This window comes from Halichoeres trimaculatus, unplaced genomic scaffold, assembly GCF_033239565.1.
Source record: "Halichoeres trimaculatus isolate MK-OKI-2021-1 unplaced genomic scaffold, fHalTri1.1 fHalTri1_scaffold_3, whole genome shotgun sequence".
In the NCBI taxonomy this organism is placed as follows: Eukaryota; Metazoa; Chordata; class Actinopteri; order Labriformes; family Labridae; genus Halichoeres; species Halichoeres trimaculatus.
The window spans coordinates 5,866,795-5,887,389 of NW_027437181.1; the positions used below are offsets into that span (position 1 = coordinate 5,866,795).

Genomic DNA, 20,595 nt, shown 5'->3' on the forward strand with positions numbered 1-20,595 from the left:
TCTACTTTCATGTCTTTGTAAGTATGTGATCAAGTTTATGATGCAGAATATAATCACATGTTGAGTAAAACAGTCAAAAATCACAGCTTGACAGAAACAGAAGCCTTGAGTTAAAGTTTTAAAACCTCATCTTTGAATCATGTAAGATAATATAAGATAAAACTTTATTGATCTCCAGGGGGGGAATTTATTTTGTTGCAGTGAAAGTAAGAGCAGTTCAGTGAAGTACAGTACACAAAAGTATGAAACACTTGAGCTAACTAACATTAACAATAACACAGTAAAACAGGGATTCCCAAAGTGTAGTGTGCAAGGTGCCTAAGTGTAATGGCAGCTGAGCACAGTTATTTATGGATTTTGTATCAATAAATAAATACATAAATAATAAAATTATATTTTATATAAATATAATTATAATAATAATATAATAATATTATATTGTTACTTACTGTTATTTTCCCCATTGTTTCTAATACGAGAGATCATTAAGCCCATAATTGTACATTTTGTTCTGTGTTAACAGTAGGGATAGGTACCGAATAAGGGACTTTTATAGGTACCGACCGAATTCTGTCAAAAGTACCGGGTACCGATTCACATAAAACCGAAAGGTACCATGTATAGGTACCTAAATGTATCCTTGTGACTGTGAGGGAGTGAAAGAGTAGGAAATTTTCCATGCTAGAAATGAACACAGTATTGCAAGTTTATTTATTGAAGAATAAATATGTCAAATTGATCATTTTTTATATTTCATTATTAAACAAATTGATATTTTTTACCACATAAACACAAAAAAGTGCAGAAACTTGGTACTGTTGAGTACCGGTACCGATTGCCAGGTACTGGGCATTGATGCCGTATCGTTTCATATGTGAAAGCTACCCATCCTTAGTTAACAGTAGCCTATTTTATTAAACTTGATACCGTAAATGTGGCTTTAAAGACTACGCCTTTTCTTTTTTTTTTTTGTTTAGGGCATTGGGGAGCTTCAGCTAAGTTGGGAGGTAAAAGTGGGTGGATGGCCTGAAAAGTTTGGGAACCGCTGCAGTAAAATAAAAGGAAGTGGGATAAATTGTAGCAGACTAAATAAGTTAACATATTAACAATAAGTAAGTGTAATGCCAACAATGTGACTGAATTAAAGTCAGAAAGCATATTCAGCCAACGTACAAACTAAAACTTCAGATTAAGAAATAGCAAATTTGTTTTCTATTCATTTCAATCCCAAAGACATTGTGTAACAGAGGGTTTTAGCAGCAAACTATGGATGTTCATTGATCAAAAAGTCCAGAAACGTTTGGCTCGTATGGCAAAAAAAAAAAGTAACTGCAGTACAGCATCAGCTCAGTAGAGGGCAGTAAGAAAACAACAAGGGCAACTGGCAGAGCTGTTGCCAGTTGAAGGTGTTAAAAAAAACCTGAAACAGCTTCGACCAGTAAAAAACCAGACTGCTCTGTTGGTTGAGACGTGACGACGGCAGAGATTATGTTTTATTTGACGGGGAGGCGGGGTCTGGTGGAGCTTGTCGATCGATTTTAGGCTTATAAATCACTGCAGGTGGCAGCGGAGCTCTCTTTGGATATAAGAAGAAGATGCAAGATGACAGAAACAAGGCAAGACACTGCAAGGTGGAAAACTTTAGACGGCTCGTACTCAAACAGAGAATATGTGGCAGAAGTTTGGAGACAAAGAGTGGCGCAACCCTCAGAAAAGATCACAGGGTGGAGCTTCCAAGACAAGCGTGATCTATAAAAGTGCTTTTTCTCTTTTATTTTGATTAAAAAACAAGAAGACAGAAATGAAGGGGAGGTTGTTCAGAATGCTCTGAGAATGGCCGGCAGCCAATGAGTTAAAGAACGAGCCCGTTGATTGACAGGGAAAGTTTCTGTGGTTGAAAAACACATTCGCTTCTTTTCCAAACAGATACTCACTAAGTCTCACTTTTCAGTCCTACTTGTGCAAACCAGAACACACCTGGTGCACAGTCATCACTGTTTCCTGTAACTGATCAAATCTCTCTGTGTCTTTGCTGCTGATTCATCTCCATAAATCTCTTTCTGTGACTCAGGAACCCGGTGGGAGGACCATGTGCAGGAGACCCCAGACAGTACAAGATCTGCAACACTAAGGTCATTTCATCAGCTTTACAAATACTGTGCAACAACGGCTCATGTTTGCTCTTGAACTTGGTCACAAAAGGTGTGTTCAGGGCAGGTGAAACAGGGCGTGATCCGGAATTTCACCGACACATTAACCCGTGTCCTCAGTGCACCGCTTTCCACTGAGCTGAGAGATTCATCAGACAGAAGTCAGACCTGCTGTGTTTGAGAAACGTGCTGTAAGGTCAGGAGGCGTGTGTCAGACATGCCGGGCAGCCGTGTGTGTGTTTGGACAGGCAGATGTGTTGCAGCATGTTGGAGCATGATTGATGGAAGGAGCATGACACAGTCTGTATGAAGTGATTAAAGCTTTAAATTAATTCACATGAACTGCTTACCCGGCTTAAGTAAACACGTTTTTCTTTGGGTGGAAAGCAGAAACTTCAGTTTAGGAAACCTCAAAGAAAATGAGTGTATATATAAAAAAGCCTTTCTTTAATTTGACCTCCAACACAGAATGTGTGTGTGTTGTGTGTTTGCAGGGGTGTCCTCCAAACTCAGAGGACTTCAGAGAGATGCAGTGTGCTGCCTTCAATGACCGTCCGTTGGTGGCTGGAACTTCCTTCAGATGGACAACTTTTCATGGAGGTCAGCCCTTTCAACAGAAACTTACACGGCTTTGTTTGTTACTGTATATTTGTTGTTCAAACAGTAGTTCTATATAACTACAAATAAGTACATTACCTTGTCTCTCTGCATTCTGGGAAATGTTGTCTTGAACAAAAAAGGAGCGTTAGAAAGTAAGGACGCACCAATCCAACTTTCCTGGTCACAATAACAATACTGACACCTGAGCTTTGGGTATTGACCGATATCAATCTGACACCAGTGTTAAATAATAACCTGCAGAGTCTGCTGTGGGTTAGGATCGGTAATGTTCAGGGTAAAAGGCTAGAATTGAGTATACGCGATTACTGAGGTTAACTTTTTTAGTTAAAAGGGCTGTGAGGAGTTTCCATGTGATCTTGAAAAAGTCTACCTTCTAGATATATGCTTGATTGTTATCCACACTTTCGAGCAGGACTGGATTGATTTACAGCACGTCTAGGTCTGTAAGACAACATCACGTGGGCTGGCAAAGTTTAGAAGTGAGAAGAGAGATCTGAGTTTTTCTCTCTGGAAACGAATTCTGTGATTGATTTTGTAGTGATGGTGGTCACTGGAGCCTAACTGTCAGACAGAAAAAGAACAGAAGAGCAGAAGAAAGATAAACAGGAGAGTGATAGAGCACAAGCTAAAGGCTAAACACAGGATAATGGCTAAAACACAAGCTAAAGGCTAAAACAAGGGTTAAGGGCTAAACCGAGAGCCAAAGGCAAAAACATGAACTAAGGACTAAAACATGAACTAAAAACTAAAACGCAAGCCAAAGGATTAAACAAGGGCCAAAGGCTAAAACATTAACATAAAACTAAAACACAATCTTAGGGCTAAAACTTATGCTACAGGCAAAACACAAGCTAAAGGCTTAAACAAGAGCTACAGGCTAAAATGCTAACTAAAGACTAAAACAAAAGCTAAAGACTAAAACATGGGTTAATCTGTTTGTGCTAATGTTGACTCTAACCCACAGTCAGCAGTTATTCTGCAGTGGTCTGTTCAAACTTGAGAGTCTAACAATAAAATGAAGAGTGAGGCTACGTTAGCTCTGATTGGTAGATGACTGGCAGGACATAACCAGGATTTACTAACGTTACACATTACAGACATTTATGATATCACCAGGTTGTCAGTAGCGCTTAACATAGACAGCTACTTAACTTCTTATAAACTGACAGTTGTTACTTGTTGTCACGTTAGCCTACAGATACGTCAGAGCACTGGGCTGCCGATAGCGCTAGGTATAGCTGGCTACTACGTTTGCTTGATGTCACGTTTCAAAACGTATCGCTACAAAACTGTAATGATAAATACCTTACCTTGGAACGTTAAATCCAGCAAAACGTTGTCTTGAACAAAGAAAATTTGTTTCCATTCAATTCCAAAACGCACGCTTCACTTAAAGTAATTTACAACAGTGTGCAGAGACTCCAGGCCAGAGGGTGGCAAGGCAGTCCAGTTAAAACAGATCTTACTCATAGCAGCTTTAAACTATAAAATATATAAATATTTACCAGTAGTTTGGTAAAAAAAATATATATATACCCTGTAGACTAAGAATAAAAAAACAAAACAAAAAAAAACAAAGAAAGTGCATCAGAGGTAAGACTCAAGTCATTATGACTGTGAGTGATAGTGCTCATGGGAAATAGAGTCTTTATCCAACCACAGGGTCTTTAATTTCTGCTCACCTTTATCCCATCTCTGTTTTCAGCCCCTTCTTTCCTCTCTATCTTTTTAATCCCTACAATAATAAACTAATGAGCCACTGACTGAAGCTCTTTCCTGCCAGGCTCTAACCCGTGTGAACTGAGCTGCCTGGCCCTGGGTCACAACTTCTACTACAACTTTGGCAGAGTGCTGGACGGCACAGCCTGCGACAAGGAGCCCGGAGCCGTGTGTGTCAACGGACGCTGCCTGGTGAGTGGGAAAGCTGCTCTACGTGCTGGGAACACAAGTCCTAAACACACACAGTCCTGATTCAGTGCCTCTACCCGGAAGTTTCTGGAGCTTGTTTCTTGTAAACTGTTAAATGTCTTGAACTTTCAGAAACGCATAGGTCTAAATTCTTCTTCTCTGATGGATTCAAAGAGTAGGTTGTAGTTCCTCTTTCTCTTCAGTAAGCGTTACAGCTCTGCTAAGCAAACAGTCCACAGTCCTGCTCTCTCCTCATCCTCACCCTCCTCGTCCTCACACACATGTGGAGGGTTGGAAATGAACTTGAGTCCCTCGGCTCCTGCAGAACATGTGGATTAATGACATGCATGTGCAGCTCTCTCAGACTCATCTGCTACATGAGTGTTTGCTTACAGACAGGGTTATTTTTACACCACTAACAAAGGGATTAATGTGTGTCTGTGTTTACATGTGTCTATATTTATGTGTATGTGTGTGTGTGTGTGTGTGTGTGTGCATGCTAACGTGTGGTGTAAATAAGTGGATTTATGGACTCAGACTGAGGTCAGAGGAGCACCGGGCCTGAAACAGGAAGCAGATGCAGCGTGCAGCTGGTGCGGAGAGCTGCAGGTCACAAACTCAGATCAGCCTGAAAGTGCATCAGTGTGCATGTGTGTGTGTTGCGTGTGTGTGGGTATGTTGGAGTGTTTTGTGGTGTTTTGCAGGAGCTGCTTTATCTCTGATGATTCTCATTATTTTTGAGTGTTTGTGGCGTTCTGCAGAGCCGTGGTCACTCTCTCAGTGGAGGCCCTCGTACACTCTGCGTCTCTGTCACCGAGGATTCATTTCCTGTTGCGCACACACACATGCTCGAAGTGTTTTTGTGTTTTTAAGGGGCTTAGGGGGATGATTACAGGGTCCCTAGATTGCTGCTCTCTTGCAGGGACCCTCCCACTTGATTGGTTTGCTCTGCAGAGCGAGAGACGAGGGCTGGAGAGGAGAAAGCAGCCGCACCATAAAGCATCCCGCTCCGTCTCTGTGCTCTTTGCTTTGGCATTTGAACGTTTACAAAGACAGCTTCTCAGACTCTTTGGGCTCTGAGCTGGTTTTATTTCCCTAAAGTAAATGTTTGTGAGGAAGAGAACATGACGTGGAGAAGCGGAGGGGACTGAGTTGAGTTACAGCAGAAGGTTTGAGGAGACAAAACAAGTGGAAGGTCAGAGGTTGCTGGGACACTGTCAGAAAATGTGTGAATGTTCGATCACTGCAGAGAGCACTCTGTCTCTCTTAGCATAAAGAAGAGTGCGCTACAGTGTAAGTCTGGCTGACATACCAGAAAAAAACATTAAAAGCTCTGGTCAGAGAAGAAATATATCATGCAGGTAGAGATGAAATTACTCTTAGCTCAGGCTTATTGGCTGTGCTGTCTTTATTTATAACCTTCACAAAACCAATAGGTTCAAAGGTTTTAGTGAAATGGCATCCTCAGTGTCAGCTGGTCTTTAGCCCTGTTTCCACCAAGCGGTTCAGTTCGGTTTGTCTCGGTACGGCACGCATGTTGCGGCATTTCCCTTAACTAATCCAAGGACAGATCCCCAAATAACTGAGAGGAAACATCCCATTTTTTAGGACCCCCCCGTTGGGGTGTCAACTAAACCAATCCGACCCCAGAAGGTTGAGCCACAACACTGCAGACCGTTGATTGGTCGAAATAATTGTCACTTCCAGTGAGACAGCGGCTGCTGTATTTCCTTCTCTGAAACAAAGCTTCATTGCACTTCCTAACAAAGAGCCACATGAAAATCACAAAGAAGACAAATTGCTGGATGTCTTCATCGTTGCTCTTTGTTTACTGTGTTGCATTTTTCATTTTGTTGGAGTCATTAGCAAAGCACACTATGTCGTGCTGCTATGGCGCTAATGTGCACAGCAAAAATCTGAAATCTTATCAAGTGTTTTTTCTTATTTGCAGTAAAAAAAATGTCTTATTGTACTCAATATGAGCCACATTCAACTTATCAGTCCAGAAAAATGTCTTGTTTCAAGTTGTTCAAAGACAAAAATGAGGTCTGAATTCCTTGTAACAAATTAAAAAAATCTGCCAATGGAACAAGAAAAAATTTCCAGAAGATTTGCTTGATACCAGAATAATTTCTTGATACAAGTAACTTTTCTCTTGTTCCATTGTCAGATTTGTGCAACGAGCAGTTTGGATGTGGGTATTCAGTTACAATGGTGATCTAGGAAAATAAAAAAAAAGCACACCTGCTTTAGGATTTCAAATCTGGTTGAAGGCTCAAAAAACTTTGCTAAAGCTTTGATTTTTTTTTTTTACTGTATTTCTTTCTTTTAGATCTCATCATCATCATAACTTTACTGACGTCAATTATTTTTAAAAAACCCTTTATTAAAAAAGGTTGCTCTGATTTCTCTTATGATTATCCATTTATCTTGCTTACACTACACTCAGCTCAGCTTCATTTGTAAAGCACTTTAAAAACATCCACAGCAGAAACAAAGTTCTGTACATAGATAGAATAGATGAAGAGGCATTAATAAATAAATCAATAAAATCAACATAACAATCGTGTAATGTGTATATTTGTTTGTTTGTCATACAGAGGCCCGGCTGTGACTCCATCCTGGGCTCCAAGCAGCAGGAGGACGCCTGCATGGTGTGTGGAGGACAAAACTCCACATGTATGCACCACAAGAGTGTGTACCAGAGCCAGGGGCTGGAGGCAGGTAGGATTACGCCCACACACACACACACACACACACACACACACACACACACACACAGACAGAGACACACTCATCATATTATCTCCTCGAGGAATCAATCGCTTCAGTTTCAACCGCGATCAGAATAAACCTGTGTGTGTGTTATTAGTCAGTCCAGCTCAGTGAAGAGCTCATTGTTCTCTGATTGTCGGCCATGGTTACAGTTTTACCAAACAATCCTCGCTGGCTGCCGTCCAGGAACAAATTCAGCTAACAACAGGTCCTCCGAAATTACAGTCGTTAGGATTTCAGGAGGAAGAACGCAGAGTTCTCCAGGCGCCAAATGACACTCTGGCTCCGTGCCACAAAAACATTTCCCGCTTCTATTAGTACCTGCAGGTCAGGGGCTAACGCACGCTCTGACTGCTCACAGCAAACATGACGGGAGGAGGTCCTGATCTGCATGCTGTTCTTTGATTTCTGCACGCTACGGAGGAAAGAAATGCTCCAGAGGAATTTGAAGGTGGTGTGGCTGTAAACACATTTAAAAAACATGGGTAGATGCACTGGAAAAACTTGAATCTTATCAAGTGTTTCTGTCTCAAATTCAACTCGGTTCGAGCCACATTCAACTGACCAGTCCTGAAAAAATGTTTTATTTCAAGTCAGACAAAAATGAGGTCTGATTTGCTTGGAACAAGTAAAACAAGCTGCCGATGAAACAAGAGAAAAGTTACTTGTGTTAAGACATAATTTCGGTTTTGAGCAAATTTTCAACAAATTTTCCTTGTTCCATTGAATTTTTTTCACTTGTTATAAAAAATTCAGACTAGGGATGGACTGATTATGGGCCAGGCCAATTATCAGGGCTGATATTAGGCATTTGAGGCATATCAGCATCTGCCATTTTTTAGTCCGACAGCCAATAAGAAACAAATTAAAAACTGTGATGTTGCGGCTCTGATGCAGCCGCTCCTCCGCTGTCTGCAGTCACTACTCAGTCCCCAGCACTGTCCCACCCACACCATCTGATTGGTTACAAGCAAAGCCATGACTTTGGAAAGAGCCAATCAGCAGTGTAGTTATCAAAGTTATCCCAGTTAGATTTAAATTTTGGAAAACTTTATTTACTGTAGAAAACTTTAGCTATTTATTTTTTTAAGTTTTCATTTAACTTTATAAATCATACTGCTAGGCCTGGGAGCTGTTTGATAAACTTATGCTTAAAGCTGTGGCGATTCCTCTAAGACTGCAAGGGAAGCTCAGCTTCCCCTAAAATGTCCCCAAAAAGAAAAAAGTAGTGCTGTGTGTACATTTTATTGACAAAATATGCGCTAGAATTCCTTCATCTTTTGTCCAGAATCAGCTACCTATCACAGGTAACTGGCTCCACCTCCTTCTCATTCATCCCCGCAGCATCTCAGCGCTTTAACACAGCCGGACGCTGAGCGTCTTCTGACTTCAGCGGGGAAGTGTAGAGTGGGTTGTTCCACTGTGGAAACTGGACGATCATTGGATAAACGCTGGGCTTTGTCCCGCCCACGGACGCTCAGCATCTCTGGGGATCTATGAGGCAGTAGGCTGGTCTGGACACTGTGCTTCTGCATGATGATTGGATGATCTGTCTGAGGCCGAATCCCTTTTTGATTGACAGTGAAATGAGCCAGTCAGCGAACTTGAAGTATAATCCTCCACCGGAGCATTTTCTGTAGAGAAGAGATTTTCCTGTTTAAAGCGACTCAAGTTTTACTCCCACAACTCAGTGGGCCAAGGTCGTTTAAGCAGTCTAGCTCTGCTGGCCATCGAGAGAACACTGGTAAAATCCCTGGAAAAAACACCTGGTTGGTACGACAGGGTCACAGATTGTTTTCTTGAAAAGGAACGGAGAGTAGAATTTACGTTTGAATAAATAAATTTATTATGTAGGCCGGAAAAAAATGAGCTTCTCCTCCTTGACTGACCAGCAGCCGCCACTGGCTTAAAGGTATTTGAATGAAGTTAAGTATTGGAGTTTGTATTATTCAAAATTAATATCGGCTTCAAATATTGGTTATCGGCCTTCTTAAATACAAATAATAGGTATCGTATCGGTATCGGCCTGGAAAAATCCATATTGGTCTATCTCTAATTCATACCTTATTTTTGTCTTTAGATAACTTGAAGCAAGACATTTTTCTCGACTGACCATATCGAGTATAAGACAATTCTTACTTAAAATGAGACAGAAACACTTGATAAGATTTCAGTTTTTTAGCAGTGTGAGTCTTAAAGTTGTGTTTGGATCTTTGGATCTCTCATGAAACAGGACGATTTAGCTCAAACAGTGAAAGTGTTCACATCATGGACCCACACACCAAAGTACCCACCTCCCCTGTGTGTGTGTGACTTGGCTCTGCTCTCCCTCCTCCGTTGCACCCTCGGCGCTCTGTGCTCTGGCAGCGCCAAGTGTCAGCCATTAAAGCTCAGACGGAGCGAGGAGCAAACAGGCTGATAATGTCTGCTTTGTTTGGGCGAGCCGGCAGCCTTGGGAGGTTTTCTTTCCTCCTGCAGCTGCGTTTCCCAGCGCGAGGAGAAGCCACGAACTCTCTCCTCATGAGGTCAGATGCTGCTGGCCTTGAACTGGCGGCTGCGACTTTGACATTTCCTCGGTCACAGCGCTTTGTCTCTGTGCGGCTAATGAAGCAGATGAAGTTTGTGCATAGTTTCTCTGTGAGGAGGGTAAACAGGGACAACGGGAGCAGCACGATCTTTGGTGGACGGTAATAAATGGATGTTAGACTGCAGAAACTTTTCACTCCTGAACAGCAGGAGGACCACGGAGCTGTCGCGGCCTCGTTTTCTTCTGTCTCGGGGTGAATTATCACTCTGTAATGAATGCTCGTTTCAGCTCATTCATAAATTATCTCTTTATCTGCTCGTAAACAGATCCTGCAAAGTGTTAATCATAGTTAATGATTACTGACGTTAAAGAGATGGTTTAATAACGACAGGAAATCGACCTGGTGACAAAATCTGCCTGTGTATCCAAAGAGCTATCATCTGATTAATGATCCAGATTATGGATTAAATAACAGCTACTGGTGGCTGCAGATGATTTATGGAGCTCTTTAAAGATTAACCCTCCACAGAAAGTGCAGAGGACACACTGAAGGCAAGCAGCCGTCTGTTTATGGTCGTTTGATTCACATCTGAGGGGCGGCTGGTTGCATCCTGCAGCCAAATAACTCCAGAAGACTCCACCGTCTCCGAGTGTGAATGAGAGTAAAGATTAGATCCTGATGAGCAGGTTGGCTCCTTGCACAGCAGCTTCTGCCATCAATGTGTGAGTGAGCGTTGGCACGAGGTAGAAAGTGCTCCGAGGGCTCCAAACTTCAGATAAACGCCGTCTGTTCATCATTTTCTACCTCTCTTTACATCTTTATGTAACAGCATGAATCATGGGTATTACAGAGTGTCTGAGCTCATCACTGGAGTCAGATCAAGATCCAAACAGATGCTGTGCAGTCAGAGGAATCTCTGCCTTCAGTCTATCATCAGTGCATATCAAACTGCAGCTTTCTGCTCTGTAACTCGACAGTATCTCTGCTTCATTTAAGCAGAGCAGAAGATTCAGAGATCATGCTCCAACACATAACAGCTTTGTTATCTTTGATCTTGCATTTTATATATGTTTTGAAATAAGATAATAAAATATCAAAAGATTAAAGCAGCTGACCTTTGAGGTTCATGTGGCCTCAATTTCACGGTCTTGTCGATATGCCCTCTATACCATCAGGAGGATCAGACCCTACCTGACAGAACAGGCCACGCAGCTTCTGGTACAGGCCCTTGTAATATCACGCACAACGCTGCAGAAGGTGGACAAACTGAATATTAAAGTTCAAAGATGAAAAGGGAAGGACTTCTTTCATACCCAGCCCATCAAAGTGTCTCAAGATGTCTTAAGATGTCTTATAAACTGAAATCAAGACATCTCAAGACATTTTTGTACAGTGAGACGTCTTGAGACACAAATTTGAAGACGCCACTTGTGTCTTAAGACATGACATGGGGTGGATACAGCAGTGGCAATTCCTCTAAGACTGCAAGGGAAGCTCAGCTTGCCCTAAAATGTCCCACAAAAAAGTGGTGATATGTTCTGCTGTGTGTACATTTCATTGACAAAATCTGTGCTAGAATTCCTTCATCTTTTGTTCTGAATCAGCTCCTATCACAGGTAACTGGCTCCACCTCCTTCTCATTCATCCTCGCAGCGTCTCAGCACTTTAACACAGTCGGTCGCTGAGCGTCTTCTGACTTCAGCGGGGAAGCGTAGAGTGGGTTGTTCCACTGTGGAAACTGGACGGTCATTGGATAAACGCTGGGCTTTGTCCCGCCCATCGGACGCTCAGTGTCTCTGGGGGTCTATGAAGCAGTGGGCTGGCCTGGATGCTGGGCTTCTGTATGATGATTGGATGATCTGTCTGAGGCCGCATCCCTTTTTGATTGACAGTGAAATGAGCCAGTCAGTGATCTTGAAGCATAGCCCTCCACCAGAGCATCTTCTCAGTTGTACACTCAGTTGTTCTGGACTGATCCGGAGGCTTTATCGATCCCAAGCGAGTTTACAGTTTTTTAAAAACGACAAGCGTTGTGTTTAAAGATTCTCTCTCTTTTCACCAATAAGCAGCTACAGCTACATCTGTGGAGCTTCTCCTCCTGTCACTCGCACTTACAGCCTGCAGGTGTAGAGAGGAGCTTCTCCTGTTTAAAGCGGCTTAAGTCCTACAAAAAGGAACAGAGGGTAGAATTTACGTTTAAATAAATAAACAAATTTATGATGTAGGCCGGAAAAAATGAGTTTCCCCTCCTTGACTGACCAGCAGCCGCCACTGGTACCCAGACAGATTTTTGTGTCCTGAGGACAGTGAGTGTCTTAAGACATCTTAGGACATATTCCCTTTGTCTTAAGACATTCACATCATAATATATCTTAAGACCTGACATGAGGTACATGAGGTTTAGAAGAAGTTTTTCTAAACAACCATCTGCACGTTTCATGTCAGTACTTTCAAACTTGTCAGGTGTTCTAATAATTTAAGCCACCATGGTATATTTTCTGGCTTCATCCTCTAGCCCAGTGTTTCCCAGACTTTTTTTCAGGTGAGCCACATTTTTAGGGGAGCAAGCCAAGACAACCCAATCCAAAATATGTCCAATCTGTAACCAATTGACAGGATAACTGTGTAAAGATAAAAAAAATGGTTATTTAATCATGTTTCTGCATCATCTTACATCTTGTGTACCACCTAACAGGTCTAACATATTCGACAAATGCATTTCAGCTGTGTAAGGCTTACACTCTGAAAATAATAGCATTTTTACTGTGACGGGTTAGCCTGCTTGCTTTTCTGAATTTTATCCCAGTCATGTGATATTAAGGACAAGATATTAAAATCGGATGTTCATCCAGAACAAAGGTAACAGCATCCGTCCATGCCTCTTTTTCAGCGTGACGTCTCTGCACAGCTGTAACAAGCTGTAACAGCCCGTTTCTGCAGCTGGTGCCCGTCCAAGATCCAACAGTGACTTTTGACTTTCATACTCAAAGGGGTTTTGAATCTGACTTCAGATCTTTCTTTTGGAAACTAGCAGTCAAAGTAATCAATGGGTCAGCTCTTCATACGTGTGATGGTGACACGGTGACGGCATTTTCCTCTGAGTGCTGTGAAACAGTAGGAAACATACGGTGGTTTGGCTTTGGTTGTTTGAGTAGCTCCAGCTCACGGCTTCAGACTTTTGAAAAACAGTTACATATTTCCAGTTACATTAAACATCATGGCGATGACCCTTCACAATGAAAACATACATTTTCCTTTTCAAACATTTTGGAAACTGATTTGGTGACCCATAAAAAAATCTCTGGTGACCCACCTTTGGGGCCAGGACACAGACTTTGAGAATGACTACTCTAGCCTGTCCATGACTGAAGAATTTCAAAGATCTTTAAGACTTCTACCAGGTCCAGTTGTCCTTTCAGTTCAAGCTTGAAACAAAAAAATGGATGCCATTTTTACTTGTTTGATTATATTTACGTTTCATCTACCATTTTTGAAAACATTTAAACATCATTCTGGATAAAATCTGCAACTCTAAATAATGAACCATCTCTCCATGCCACCTGGAAGTCCTGATCCTGAGTTCAGTGATCTCTGCTTTTGAGCTACAGAGGACATGAAACAGCTGTTTGTTACAGCCTGTGTGGTTCCTCCTGATGTGCAGAATTTGGCTCACAGTGGAGGAGAAACTCTTTAACATCAAGGTTGATAAGTTAAGCACTGTATACACAGCTTCTCCTCAGGTCACATTAAAGTCCTCCACTGTAAACAAACCCTGAGAGGAAGCATCCCTCTGCAGGTTGGACCTCACTTTTACGGCGACTCTGTTCTCATCTTGATTTAGATTCATATTAAAAAGAAAAACTGGACCAAGGTTTTTCTCTCCCCCGGCTGATTTCCTTTTCCTGTAAAACTTTATTCGATGCTCTGTGTGTGTTCCAGGTTGTGAAATTGATTCTTTTAATCCCGTGAAGCAGTAAAAAAGAGGAAACTAAGATTCAAAACAAGCCTCTAACTGAGTCTGTTTTTGCCAGCTGGACCGTTCGGCTACAACGAAGTGGCCATGATACCGGCTGGAGCCACCCACATCCGAGTCACGGATAACAGCCGGAGCTATCTGGGTAAGTTAAAGTCTGACACACACTCAAACATCTGGTCTGCTCTCTGTATCAGCTTCAGCTTTCTGCAGGAGACTCTTTTCACATCACTGGCTCCACAGCAGCCGAGCGAATCGCACATTTTGAGCTCATTTCCTAGATTTGCTATCACCTCCTCTCCCTGGAGACAGGAGAGGCCTCCGCGGTCCCATCTGGAGCCACTGCAGGGGGCTAAATAACCAAGGGCATCTATTCTCATCCTTGTTTCTGAGATGAAAATAAAACCGGACCCTGAAATGGGGCACGCTGTGGTTTTGAAAGCGAAGCTCATAAAGCCGCTGAGGCGAGGCAGGTGAAGGTACTCCCTGTTTCCATCTTATGTCATGGAAAATCCCGCTCTGAGGAGAGACGGCTGCCTTATATAGCCAGCTGGAATATTCCTGCCTTTACCTCAGCGTGACCCGCTGATAAGAAGGGAGGGTGTTTAAGTTTAAGATTTAGTCCAATGCTGATTCTGGTTTCAGAAAGACCTCAGATGGTGTGTAACATACAGCTCTGGTGCATGACCAAAAAAATCAGTTGATGTGCAAACTCTGCATAAGAAGGAAAAATCCCATCTCGTGCTATCCAGGATCAGGTATTTCGTCTCAGTTTTATGCTGGTTTTTCAAAGCAACATTGGATTGGATCACTCTGATCCAGATACACAGTTTTTAATATTACCAATTCCGGATTACCAGTGCTCTAAATGAGACAACATATCATGATGTGGGCTACTACCTCTGTAAAGAACAGCCAACATGGGGTCACTGAAGGTGTTTTTTTATTTTGAGAAAAAAAATAACATAAACATCCACTTCTATTTTTAACTTTTTTATGACCCATTATCTGAGCCACAACAAATATATAACAAAGTACATAAAAATACAAAGTGGATATTTTGAAACCATCTGAAATGATAAGGGGGCTGTGAGGAGTTTCTAGGTGATCTTGAAAAAGTTTCCCTTCTAGATAAATGCCCAGTCGTAATTCACACTTTGAAATAACCTTTAACTTGCAATATTGGCGCTGATAATCTCATTTTAAATTGCTACTTCCTAGCTTCCAGTTCTTGTCGCCCAGGACCGGATTGATTCACACACGTCTAGGTCTCTATGAAAAGACCTCGCCGGCTGACTATGTTTAGTAGTGTAAAGAGAAAAAACACAGAGATCTGTGTTTTTCTCTGCTAAAAAAAAAAAAATCTGTGATTAATTTTGTAGTGATGGTGGACACTGGTGCCTATCTGTCAGACAGAAAAAGGACAGAAGAGCAGAAGAAAGATAAACAGAGGATAGACAGAGCATGAGCTAAAATGTGTATCACTCTATAACACAGGAGCTAAACTGTTTTTGCTAATGTTGACTCCAACCCACAGTCAGCAGTTATTCTGCAGTGGTCTGTTCAAACTTGAGAGTCTATCAATAAAATGTAGAGTGAGGTTACGTTAGCTCTGCTCAGTAGATGACTGGCAGGACATAACCTGGATTTACTAACGTTACACATTACAGACATGTCTTAGAGCACCAGACTGCTAACTGCACTAATTATAAACGGCCACTAAATTGTACAAATTGACAGTGTTTACTTGTTGTCACATTGGCCTACAGATATGTCGGAGCACTGGGCTGCCGATAGCACTACATGTAGCCAGCTGCTACAACATTTGCTTGATGTCACGTTTCAAACCATAGCGCTACGAAACTGTACTGATAAATACTTTACCTCAGCGCGTCACATCCAGTACAAAGTTGTCTTGAACAAAGAAAATCTGTTTAGATCCAATCTCCATTTAATCCCAAAACAAACACACACCTCACCAAAAGTAATTTACAACAGTTTGTTAAGACTCCGGGCCACAAGGTGGCGAGGGAGTGCAATAAAAACACATCATCCTCACAGCATCTTTAAAAAAAAAGAGGCTAAATGTCCAATAGTTAGTAAAAACAATTGTTTTAAAAGTTCAGGGTTGATCTTCATCTGTGAAGGAGAGTTCAGCATTTTTAAGCTCTGCTTTTTGAAGGTGGATCTGAAGTTTTTCTCTGGTTCGCTGCAGTTTGTTCAGCTTGATTTGTTCCTCTGCCAAGAGTATCTGAGCTGATGCTCTTTCAGTTTCTCTTTGTTTTTACTTTACTATACTGAAAGGCTTCATTGGTAACTTTATCTACTTTATCACTGTAATGGTAAAACAAGCCAAATGCAAAATGCACATGAAAATGCCAACACTAAATTGTATAAATGTTGTTTTATTTGACCAATTTTAAAGTTTTACTACATTTCTTCCTGAAATCCACCTTGAAATCCTAACCCCCTGTTGGGATCAAGATAATCCTGTTTTTTGGATCAAAGTGATCCAGATCTGACTGAAAAGTTCTGAACATCACAAACTGAAGGTTTGATCTGGATTAAAACTGGGACTGGGTTACGTGATCTCAACCAATTTTGAAATCCTTTCCCTTTTCAACAACCCATTTTCAGAACTTAATCCAATCTGATAACCAAAATCTAATTGGATTACCTCTGAACAACTGGCCCCTTGTGATTCCTGCTTTCTTTTTGTTTCTTTTTCCCGTCTTCAGCCCTCCAGAACGGTCGCTCTCAGTTCGTCATCAACGGTAACTGGAAGATCAGCATCCCAGGCGAGTACAACGTGGCTGGGACTAAGCTGCTGTACCGACGCTCAGCAGACACCTGGGAAAGCTTCGAGGTCCCTGGACCGACCCAGGAGGACCTTCACCTCATGGTGAGACATTAAGAGATTTATCACATTAGAGAAACGGCTCTCTTTTATTGAGTCTGGTGGGTCTGTTTATTGCAACTATTGAGACATGCAGGCACCAAACGCTGCACAAATAAACACATTCTTGCCTCAAACATTGAGCAATACGCTATAAATTTAGACTTAAACATGAGGTTTGGATAAATAACTGATTGCTTTCATTCAGGCTGTGTGCAGGTATTTCACCAACAGACCTGGCTCTACTACCAAACAGCTGCTAATGATTGCTTCCTCCTCAGGATCCTTGAAACATTGTTGGTTGTGAACATTTTGTATCATCTGATGAGTCCAGCAGAGTGAGGATGAATGTAGCAGTAATGATTTCTTCCTGGAACGCTGTTTTCCTGTATTTATCACCATTAACTTGTGCCAGCACTCCTGTACGCTCATTCATTGAGCTAAGATTCAAAAACAATCTGTCAAATCCACACAAAAAATGAGGTTTTAACCTAACGCCAAGAATTAAGCATCTGTCCATGTCTCTGAGTTTTGCAGCTTCATGCACTGTGCTCCTGTTCTGCATCAGTTTGCAGATATAAGCCAGATATGAGGGGAGGAGACCGTTTATTGAGGGATTGTTTTCTGTTAGCTAAAGTCTGTTTATCCTACTTACACTGGAAAACAAGGTCACTCCAAAAGTAAGTAAAAAATTGACAGAAGTTTGTTTTTTGCTTGTATTAGCAAAAAAATCTTTTAAGTCATCTTGAAATAAGATACTAGATTTGAGCAGAGTGAGATAAGAGCAGGGAAAACTCATTCTACTTCTTTATTTTTCTAGTATTGGGAAGTTTTGTGCCTCAGAATAAACTTATAATGCTCAAAATGTGTATTTTTCACCTCAAAAGTTGCACATTTTTTAACCTAGCATGTTGTCCTCTTTGTTTCAAGTCAACTGTGCTTGAATTAAGTCCATAGCCAATGTGAGGTGGCATGCATAGACTTTTCAAAGGGCAGGTGCAATGAGAAGCGCCCCCCACCCCCAGCTCTGTGAACACAACTGTTTTCAAGACAGTTTCACAAACAAGATATTCAAGATGATCCATCTGGACATGAGTTCCAATATCTAACCGAGATGTTACCCTTTATTACAGATCTATTCAATTAAAAATTTGGTTGGGATGGATTTTTAGACTAAGGACATGAGCTGGGCCGCACATTTTTAGCAGCAGAGTGAAGCTGCTGTGGTCCTCTCCTGAGCTATGCAAGTCTGCTTTATTGTAGTACAGCTTCAGTTTTAAGACTCTAAATTTTAGCCGCCCCCTCATGAGATCCCTTGGGAAAGTTTGCCTGAAACGCAACATGTTTTTCAGTGTAGTGTCTTCAGACCAAGCAGCAACCTCCTGTCTAAGAATATGAGACAATGCTGAAGTGCTAAAATCTGCTGTTTCTCAAGTGTTTGCTGGGTTAGTGTGCGCTTGAGGCTGGCTCCGGAAGTCAGATACACACCAAGCCAAAAAAAAACATTTTCAAAGCAGAAATTAACCTATTTACTGCCTGGTTCAAGAAATGTCTCCTGTCTGAGTTGCTAATTTTACTACCAGCACCCACTGTACGGAGGGTGAATTTTTTTCTAACTCAGCTGTTCAGAGAATATTAAGATTGCGAGCTCCCCCAATAAGAGGCACAGCTGAGGGTCACGTGACCGACAGGCTCCCTATGGCTGTAGGCGAAACCCTTGCCACTACCAGTATGGCCGCTATAGCCGATGTGCTTTATTTTCCGTTTCAGAAACAGACGGGTGATGTCGGCAAGACTACGTCCATGTTTTATACAGTCTATGCTTCGGACATTATAATCTTTCAGCACTGCCACACTCGTTGCAGAGCAAACATGTTAGTTTGTTTTTTGGACTTGGTGGTAAAATGAATTAAGACTTTTCAGTCCACGTAGGATTAAACTGACAGTTTTCCTTGCTGATTTTCCCTTTTAGGGTAGAAAAAGAAGTGCTAGTTTCGCCTGTGTAGGACTGTTGATGGTAGCTTTGGAACGCACCTGCTCAATGACACTATATATTATAGGTTAGTTGCTAGGTTAGGATAGATATTGAAAAAAAAACTGTAATATTATTGGAATTTCAGTAAGAATTTGTCTGTGTTAGTATAAAATGTTTTTTTCTTGTTGGACCCAAGTCCCAAACATTGAACAGCTATTTTTAGGCCATATGTGGCCTGCAGGCGGCTAATTGAATAGAGCTGCTTTATTGAGTCTTATACTGGCTGTGATGAGATATTGTGACTGGAATTAGAAGAATATACTTAGTAAAATTTTGAGTTTTGGGGTGTAGGTGTGTATTATTTAAAACGACCACACTGTAAAAAAAAAATGCTGAATGTTCATGTCTTATTTTCAATCAGAATTGTTGTATTACACCTAAAATGAGCCAAATTTACCTGACAGTTCCAGAAAATTGTCTTGTTTCAAAAGCACTTATTTCAAAAATCAGCCAGCGGAGTAAGAAAGAGTTACTTGTTTCATTTTTGAACTTATTTTATCATCCAAATATCAAGACTTATTTTGACCTGAAAAGGGTCAAAGATCATCTCCAGAAAGCTTATCTTATTTTTTTCACTAATATTTGTTTTTTTTTGTTGTGCTCAAATAGTTAAAGAGTTGCTCAGATTTTGTTTTTTTTTGCAGTGCACAGCAGATGCAGATGGTCCCTCTGTCTCTTGGGTGCAGCTCACCACAGATGCAAACTGATCCACAGTTTGTTGTTGACCCATTTAAAACTTTTCTAGGCCATTCTGAAAGTGTCCATGCTGTCACTGTGTGCAGGTGTTGGCCACTGACAGAAACACGGGGATCGAGTACGAGTACTGGCTGCCTCCAGACCAGTACGCCCTCTACCACGGCAGGAGGAGTCCGCTGAAGCAGGCTCACCACACGGACAACTACCTCCCCTGGGATCAGCCTCCCACCACCACCACCACAGCCCCGCCCACAACCAGCACGAGACCTCCACCTGCCACCACCAGAGCCCCGTGGTGTAAGTCCAGTGGCTTGTTTTCACACTTCACATTTACAAATGAGAGTTTAAAAAGAAAAAAGTCTCCTGATCATAAAGATCCACTCAAAGGTCTCTGGAGGTCACACTTACCAGACTTATACCTTCACCTCACAAAACTCTCTTCAATGAATCCTGAAACACTGAGCCTCTGGCTTTTTAAAATCCCTCTTCAGATCTTCCTCCTGTTTAAAGCTTGTGTCATGTGTTCTTTTATTAGTCTTACTGTTTTCATTTCCTTGATCCTATCCGTTTTATGAGCTCTACCTCCTCCGTGCTCCTGGCTTTCATTTCTCATTTGATTTGCTCCGTCTGGTTTTATTTATGAAGTTAAGCCCTGCACTTTGTAACATTAAGAAAAGTGCTACACAAATAAGATTAGTATCATTTTTGAAATATAATGGAGTTTAGCTCACAATAGCTGAACTTTAGTTTCAGGGTGAATGACTATGTGAGAGTAAAATATTAAGCCAAGATTAGCAGTGAGTAAGTTAATGTGCCCAAACACGTTGACCTTGAATGAGCAAAGAGGATTTTTATGAGTTTAAGTAGAGTTTCAGATACTGGACTTGAGATAATGAAATATAGAGCCACTAACTTTCAGTTTTCAAGATCTGCTCGAAAATTTAATGAAATCTTTACAAAACAAGATCTTTTGAGATTTTTCAAGATTTTTTCAAGGTCTTTTCAAGTCCTCC

At 41.5% G+C, this 20,595-nt stretch overlaps 1 protein-coding gene across 1 annotated transcript in view; it reads left to right on the top strand.

Moving 5' to 3' along the window:
• Positions 1-20,595, top strand: part of adamtsl5 (ADAMTS like 5) — a 63,241-nt gene that overhangs the window by 25,325 nt on the left and 17,321 nt on the right. Inside the window, exons 4-10 of the mRNA XM_074665618.1 lie at positions 2,072-2,132; positions 2,645-2,750; positions 4,555-4,682; positions 7,280-7,403; positions 14,014-14,100; positions 16,694-16,857; positions 19,669-19,879. Of these exons, the coding sequence (XP_074521719.1) occupies positions 2,072-2,132; positions 2,645-2,750; positions 4,555-4,682; positions 7,280-7,403; positions 14,014-14,100; positions 16,694-16,857; positions 19,669-19,879 (881 nt within the window). The remainder of the gene's footprint in view (positions 1-2,071; positions 2,133-2,644; positions 2,751-4,554; positions 4,683-7,279; positions 7,404-14,013; positions 14,101-16,693; positions 16,858-19,668; positions 19,880-20,595) is intronic.